At 49.2% G+C, this 8,532-nt stretch overlaps 1 protein-coding gene across 1 annotated transcript in view; it reads left to right on the top strand.

The window, feature by feature from the left end:
- The window catches only part of arid3c (AT rich interactive domain 3C (BRIGHT-like)), a gene marked incomplete at both ends in the record, with an annotated part of 148,730 nt that extends 145,446 nt beyond the window's left edge, over window positions 1-3,284 (top strand). Inside the window, one exon of the mRNA XM_080467465.1 lies at window positions 3,028-3,284. Within this exon, the coding sequence (XP_080323591.1) occupies window positions 3,028-3,284 (257 nt within the window). The remainder of the gene's footprint in view (window positions 1-3,027) is intronic.
- Between the last annotated feature and the right edge of the window lie 5,248 nt (window positions 3,285-8,532).

The raw sequence follows: 8,532 nt of genomic DNA, 5'->3' as shown, positions 1-8,532 counted from the left end.
ACTGGTCCACCGGGACCAACTGGTCCAACTGGTCCACCAGGACCACCTGGTCAAACTGGTCAAACTGGTCCACCGGGACCACCTGGTCCAACTGGACCCCCCCACCCCCCACTCGTACGCTAAGTGTGAGGATTCTTAATAAAACACAACTTTTAGCTTTGGTGCTAATCAGAAGCTTTTCATTTGAAATCTCTGTTATTATTGGTTATAACATAGTTATTACATGAATACTTGGCATTTTCACAATCATCAATATAGTCATTAGGTTTTATTAGTTGTTGTTTTTCATCTGGATTTCTTTTAAAAGGTTCAAATCTAAAGATAAATAAAAACCCTTCTGACCTGCAGATTCACCCTGCGGCCACCAGGGGGCCCCACCCCTCACTTTGAAAACCACTGTGCCAAAAACAAGCCAGCAGCTACTTCCTGTATGACTGGATTATTATTATCTTGTACTGTCCAACACAGAAACTCCATCATGAGAACATTACACTTTGATTGTTTCAGTTCGGTCATTCTTCACATTAGATTTGATACTTTCCAGTTGTTTTCTAATTTCACTTTCTAAAAGTGCCACAGTTATTCTCCAATAATAAAATTAGTTGTTAGGGTTGATCACATATTTCCATTCTCAACATTTCAACCATTTTCTCAAAATGAATTCAATTTTCATAAAATATATATAACTGAATCATTTTACCATTTTATTCTTTCAACAACTATCTTTAATATTTTATGTTTTATTTCAAGAAATTGTATTATTGAATGAATAATCCATCCATCCATCCATTTTCTTCCGCTTATCTGGGGCCGGGTCGCGGGGGCAGCAGTCTAAGCAAGGAAGCCCAGACTTCCCTCGCCCCAGACACTTCCTCCAGCTCCTCCGGTGGGACCCCGAGGCGTTCCCAGGCCAGCCGAAAGACATAGTCTCTCCAGCGTGTCCTAGGTCTGCCCCGTGTCCTCCTACCGGAGGGACATGCCCGGAACACCTCCCGAGGGAGGCGTCCATGGGGCATCCCAAACAGATGCCCGAGCCTCAGCTGGCTCCTCTCGATGAGGAGGAGCAGCGGCTCTACTCCGAGCTCCTCCCTGGTGACTGAGCTCCTCACCCTATCTCTAAGGGTGCGCCCAGCCACCCTACGGAGGAAACTCATTTCAGCAGCTTGTATCCAGGATCTCGTTCTTTCGGTCATGACCCAAAGCTCATGACCATAGGTGAGGGGAGGAACGAAGATCAACTGGTAAATCCAGAGCCTCGTCTTTTGGCTAAGCTCCTTCTTCACCACGACGGACCGATACAGCGACCGCATGACTGCAGACGCTGCACCGATCCGCCGGTCGATCTCACGCTCCATCTTCCCCCCACTCGTGAACAAGACCCCGAGATACTTGAACTCCTCCACCTGGGACAAGGGCTCTCCACCGACCTGAAGGGGGCAAGCCACCTTTTTCCGGTGGAGAACCATGGCCTCGGATTTAGAGGTGCTGATCCTCATCCCAGTTGCGTCACACTCGGCTGCGAACCGCGCCAGTGCACACTGAAGGTCCAGGTTTGATGAAGCCACCAGGACCACATCCTCTGCAAAAAGCAGAGACCAGATCCTGTGGTCCCCAAACCAGACCCCCTCCGGTCCCTGGCTGTGCCTAGAAATTCTGTCCATAAAAGTTATGAACAGAACCGGTGACAAGGACAGCCCTGCCGGAGGCCAACGTGCACTGGGAACAGGTCCGACTTACTGCCGGCAATGCAAACCAAACTCCTGCTCCGGGCGTACAGGGACCGGACAGTCCTTAGCAAAGGGTCTCGGACTCCATACTCCCGGAGCTCCCCCCACAGGACGTCCCGAGGGACACAGTCGAACGCCTTCTCCAGGTCCACAAAACACATGTGGACTGATTGGGCGAACTCCCATGAACCCTCGAGTAGCCGGTGGAGGGTATAGAGCTGGTCCAGTGTTCCACGACCTGGACGAAAACCACATTGTTCCTCTTGGATCCGAGGTTCGACTAACGGCCGGATCCTCCTCTCCAGTACCCTGGAATAAACTTTCCCAGGGAGTCTGAGGAGTGTGATCCCCCTGTAGTTGGAACACACCCTCCGATCCCCCTTCTTAAAAAGAGGGACCACCACCCCGGTCTGCCACTCCAGAGGCACTGTCCCCGACCGCCACGCAATGTTGCAGAGACGTGTCAGCCACGACAGTCCCTGCACATCCAGAGACTTAAGGAACTCAGGTGCCTTGCCACCGAGGAGCTTAGCAACTACCTCGGTGACTTCAGCCTGGGTAATGGACGAGTCTACCTCTGAGAACCCAGCCTCTGCTTCCTCAGCGGAAGACGTGATGGTGGGATTGAGGAGGTCCTCGAAGTATTCCTTCCACCGCCCGACGACATTGAATGAATAATGATAGTTAATCATTAACTTTAAAACTTCATTATCCAAACTAGCTTTACTTTTTCAGCATTTCAACATTACTTCATTTTTCCTTTATTATTCCCATGATTTGTGTCTTTTTGAATATTTTATATTTTATATATTTTTAACCCTAACCCTTAATATCAGAAGTTTCCGTATTCAAAATATTTTTGGACTTTAAATATATGATAACATTTTCTGAAATATAATTGAAATGACAATAAGCCCAATTATTTTCAACATTTCTACTTTTAGGAATTTGAAATAGATTTTTTGACATTTTGATTGTATTCACATAATATTTGTTCTCAGTTTTTCATGTTTCATTCTTTACCGCCTTAATTTGAAGATTTCTTTTTTATTCTAAGACAATATATTTCATTTTCAACAAATATAAATTGTGACAGTGTTACTCAAGTGTAATATAAATTTTTTGGATTCACATTTGAACTTCTTTCTGATTATAATTGCTTTAAATGTCTTCTATGTATTTGAGTTTATTAGTTTTAAAAGAGAGACTGACCATCTGCAGTGTTTATTGGGGCGTGAGGAGGACAAAGCAGAGGACAAGTGTGTGTGTGTCTGACTCCAGCTTGATGTTTGCTCCTCAGGGATCCTCTTCGCTCGGCAGTCGGCCATGGCGGGGATGACGGGGATGGCGGGGATGACGGGGGTGACGGGGGTGACGGGGGTGACGGGGGTGACGGGGACAACGGGGATGTCGGGGACGACGGGGGTGACGGGACGCCGCGGGAAGGACAGCAACTGTCAGACTCAGGAAAAGAGCAGTCCAACGCACTTCCAGCCCTTCTGCTCCTCCTCCTCCTCTTCCTCCTCCACCTCGCTCCGCAGAAACTCCTCCCCCTAAGTCCAGCCCCTCCACCTTTTCAACTCCCGTCCCTCCGCCGGTCATGGACGACTCCCTCTCTTTCCAAGGATACTCTGGAGGACGTTGTGTCCTTGGCTCAGTCAGATTCTTCTCCTCAAACAACCAAGTTAACGCAGAAAGCAAGTCCAGGACCCAGATCCTGACCAGATGTCCTGACTAGACGTCTTGACCAGATGTCCTGGCCAGACGTCCTGACCAAGACGTACTGACCAAGATGTCCTGACCAAGACATCCTGACCAAGATGTCTTTTTGACCAGACATCCTGACCAAGACGTCCTGACCAAGACGTCTTTCTGACCAAGACGTCCTGACCAAGATGTCCTGACCAAGACGTCCTGACCAAGACGTCTTTCTGACCAAGACGTCCTGACCAAGACATCTTCCTAACCAAGTCGTCATCCTGAGCAAGACGTGATCCTGAGCAAGTCGTCATCCTGAGCAAGACGTCAGCCTGTGCAAGACGTCGTCGTCGTCCTGAGTAAGACGTCGTCCCGAGCAAGATGCCGTTGTCGTCCTGAGCAAGATGTCGTCGTCGTCCTGAGTAAGACGTCGTCCTGAGGAAGACGCCGTTGTCGTCCTGAGTAAGACGTCGTCCTGAGCAAGACGTCGTCGTCGTCCTGAGCAAGACGTCGTCGTCGTCCTGAGTAAGACGTCGTCCTGAGCAAGATGTCGTCGTCGTCCTGAGTAAGACGTCGTCCTGAGCAAGATGTCGTCGTCGTCCTGAGTAAGACATCGTCCTGAGGAAGACGCCGTTGTCGTCCTGAGTAAGACGCCGTTGTCGTCCTGAGTAAGACGTCGTCCTGAGCAAAACGTCGTCGTCGTCCTGAGTAAGATGTCGTCCTGAGCAAGACGCCGTTGTCGTCCTGAGTAAGACGTCGTCCTGAGCAAGACGTCGTCGTCGTCCTGAGCAAGACGTCGTCGTCGTCCTGAGCAAGATGTCGTCGTCGTCCTGAGTAAGACATCGTCCTGAGGAAGACGCCGTTGTCGTCCTGAGTAAGACGCCGTTGTCGTCCTGAGTAAGACGTCGTCCTGAGCAAGACGTGGTCCTGAGCAAGACGTGGTCCTGACCAAGATGTCTTCCTGAGCAAGACGTCTTCCTGAGCAAGATGTCTTCCTGAGCAAGACGTCTTCCTGAGCAAGACGTGGTCCTGACCAAGATGTCTTCCTGAGCAAGACGTCGTCCTGAGCAAGACGTGGTCCTGAGCAAGACATTGTCCTGAGCAAGACGTGGTCCTGACCAAGACGTCTTCCTGAGCAAGACGTCGTCCTGAGCAAGACGTCGTCCTGAGCACCCTCTCAATGAAAAGCTGAGGCAGCTGAAGCTCTCATGCAGCCAGAGACCAGGTGGCTCCTCCCACTCGCTGCTGACAGCCCAAACCAAAGAAGAAGTGAAAGCAGTTTCACCACCTTGTAGCAGGAGTACAATCCCAGGGAGCTCAGTAAACCCAGTGGCTCTCCTGGAGGGTTCACTTTACCTCTGCAGACCTTTGGATAGGATGTCAACAAACCAAATCTTCAAGAGGAACCTTCCCCCGGGGTTTCTATAACTCATCATGTTTACATAAATCTACCGAGAACCGACAGCTTGTGTTGATCAGTTCAGAGGCAGAAGATGGAATCAAGAACACTGTGGCCCAATATTGTTCTTCTACCAAAGATCTAACTTTCATGAAAGCAATCAACATTTTGCTGCAACACTGTCCCATGATTACTTTCAGTTACTCATTAAACTTATTTCATGAGTGAACACTAAACTAGAGTCCATCTACAAGCAGCACAGCCTCATCCTGAAGTGTACCAGCACACGCACCCTCTATAGGACAAACTTGTCATTACATCTCCATGACACAGTGAAACATGGCCCTGGGACGTGACGCTGACGGTCCCATGTCCCGCAAACTGTCCTGGCTGCTTCCTGCAGTGGAGGAGTTTGGTTGAACGCTGTCGTCCGAACAACTCGGCACATCACATGAGATTTGTTCACACCCAGGGCACCAACACTACTGGAGCTACTGTTCTGGCTTGTAAGCCTGAAGGACTTTCGCTCTTTGGTTGGCCAGCACAGCGCCCCCTGCCCTGCCTCAGAGGAACGACCTGCTGAAAACGACTTTGTGTTTTCAGTTTGGTTTTGATAAAGTTGCTTGAGCAGATGGCAACCATGTGAGACCCTTTGCTGCTCACATGGAAAAACAAGAATGTTGATAGTCGGTAGTTTGCTTGCCAGGCCACTAGTTGGTGCTGTGTTTTCCTAAAGCTCAGAGAGCAGCTGTTCTTCCTCTGCTTCCGGCCACCAGCATCTGCTGGATGGAAGAAATGTGTCTTCATGTTTGCAGCTGACGTCCCAGACTGAGCAACACAAACACTCTGAATTCTTAGGACAACGTCTTTATTGTTTACATGTTTACCTGCAGCTGTAGTGCCCATGTGCAGATGTACAGCGGGGGGCGGAGTCGTTTTCAAACCGTTCCAAACAGGGCAGCTATCAGAGACAAACTGCTGAAACACAACCAAAGTTACACTTTTTCATTTGATAACATCCAGACGCCAAAACGACTCCGTTCAAACTACGACTAGCAGGTGAGCTAGCTAGCTCGCTAGTCGCAGCTTTAGCTTTCAGGACGAAGTGAGGACGAGCCTCGGCCCAGCCAGCGGGAGTCTTTTACTCACCATGTGTCCTGAGTCCATGGAGACAGATTTGATTTCAATCACAATATGAATTTGGGACACCAGGTTCAGCTTGGGACAATAAAGTCCTTATCCACTTCATTCTGAGCACAAACCAAAGTGCACAAACCAAAGTGCACAAACCAAAGTAAAAGCATAGTTTGGATGTTCTGAAGTAGTTTTTGAAAGTCTTGCTGACAGTCAGCAGGTTGGTGTGAAGTTTCCCTTCATGACTGGAGACGCTTTGTCTCAGCAAGCTGCTCCGGTTCAGGATGGCTGTGGTGCAGATCTTTCCCCCTCACAGGAAGTGCTTCAGGACTCCATAGTGCTCAGGGGCAGTGCTCATTCTGATGGTCAAACTCCTGGAGGAGCTCCGTCGTCCTGGTCCTGCACACAAGTTTTGACCAAACCTCCGTTGGTGCGTCGGAGCTCTGAGTTCCGTGTGGGAATGGACTGCCGCCTGAAGCGTTCTACCGCTGGAGTTAATGTGAGGAGACAGGAGCACAGAGCTCATCATGGCCGCCGGCAGGTGGAGGATCAATCACTGAGGTCTTTGTTCTCCGGGTGTCTTCACACCGAGCTGCCACTTCCTGGACTCGACTGGGATTCTATCTGTGATCACAAGACTTTATGGTGACTCAGCAGCAGCAGAGCAGCATCATGGTGTTTCTATCACTTTCTATCACTTTCTATCACCTTCTATCACCTTCTATCACCTTCTATCACTTTCTATAAGTTTATATCACCTTCTATCACCTTCTATCACCTTCTAATACTTTCTATAAGTTTATATCACCTTCTATCACCTTCTATCACCTTCTATCACCTTCTAATACTTTCTATAAGTTTCTATCACTTTCTATAAGTTTCTATCACCTTCTATCACCTTCTATCACTTTCTATAAGTTTCTATCACCTTCTATCACCTTCTATCACTTTCTATAAGTTTCTATCACTTTCTATAAGTTTCTATCACTTTCTATCACTTTCTATCACCTTCTATCACCTTCTATCACCTTCTATCACTTTCTATAAGTTTCTATCACTTTCTATAAGTTTCTATCACCTTCTATCACCTTCTATCACCTTCTATAAGTTTCTATCAGCCTCAGCCTGGTCCTGGTCTTGGTCCTCAGTCTGGTCCTTGTCATCAGTCTGCTCCTGGTCCTGGTCCTCAGTCTTTGTTTTTTTAGTCCTGGTCCTCAGTCTAGTCCTGGTCCTGGTCCTCAGTCTGGTTCTGGTCCTGGTCCTGGTCCTGGTCCTGGTCCTGGTCCTTAGCCTTGTGCTTGTCCTGGTCATTAGTCTGGTCCTGGTTCTGGTCCTGGTCTTCAGTCTGGTCATGGCCCTCAGTCTGGTCCTGGTCCTGGTTTTCAGTCTAGTCCTGGTCTTGGTCCTCAGTCTGGTCCTGGTCCTGGTTTTCAGTCTAGTCCTGGTCCTCAGTCTGGTCCTGGTTCTGGTCCTGGTTCTGGTCCTGGTTGTGGCCCTAACCGTCCAGTCAGCCGGTCCGGGGTTGTGGTCCGGCGTCAAGGTCTGGGGTCGTGGTCCGAGGTCCGAGGTCGTGGTCTGAGGTCTTGGTCCAGGGTCATGGTCCGAGGTCATGGCCCATGGTTGTGGTCCAAGGTCTTGTTCCGGAGTTATGGTCCAGGGTCGTGGTCTGGGCTTTAATGCACCAATAAGTCTGGCTGTAGCGGGGTCCGTTCTGCAGAACCAGACCAGTGGTTGAAGAACCAGACCCGTGTTTGATTTGAAGAGCCAGACCAGTGGTTGAAGAACCAAACCCGTGTTTGATTTGAAGAACCAGACCATTGGTTGAAGAACCAGACCAGTGGTTGAAGAACCAGGCCAGGGGTTGAAGAACCAGGCCAGGGGTTGAAGAACCAGACGAGTGGTTCATTTGAAGAACCAGACCAGCGGTTGAAGAACCAGAGCAGTGGTTGAAGAACCAGACCAGCGGTTGAAGAACCAGAGCAGTGGTTGAAGAACCAGACCAGTGGTTGATTTGAAGAACCAGACCAGCTGTTGAAGAACTAGACAAGTGGTTGTTTTGAAGAACCAGACCAGGGGTTGAAGAACCAGATGAGTGGTTGATTTGAAGAGCCAGACCAGCGGTTGAAGAACCAGACCAGCGTTTGAAGAACCAGAGTAGTAGTTGAAGAACCAGACCAGCGGTTGAAGAACCAGACCAGCGGTTGAAGAACCAAAGCAGTAGTTGAAGAACCAGACCAGCGGTTGAAGAACCAGAGCAGTAGTTGAAGAACCAGACCAGCGGTTGAAGAACCAGAGCAGTAGTTGAAGAACCAGACCAGCGGTTGAAGAACCAGAGCAGTAGTTGAAGAACCAGACCAGCGGTTGAAGAACCAGAGCAGTAGTTGAAGAACCAGACGAGTGGTTGATTTGAAGAGCCAGACCAGCGGTTGAAGAACGAAGAGTAGTAGTTGAAGAACCAGATCAGCGGTTGAAGAACCAGATTAGCGGTTGAAGAACCAGACCAGCGGTTGAAGAACCAGAGTAGTAGTTGAAGAACCAGATCAGCGGTTGAAGAACCAGATCAGCGGTTGAAGA

This window comes from Lipophrys pholis (genome assembly GCF_963383615.2).
Source record: "Lipophrys pholis genome assembly, chromosome: 7".
NCBI lineage: Eukaryota > Metazoa > Chordata > Actinopteri > Blenniiformes > Blenniidae > Lipophrys > Lipophrys pholis.
Note: the sequence above shows the minus strand (reverse complement) of the source record. Positions and strands in the feature narration are given on the sequence as shown.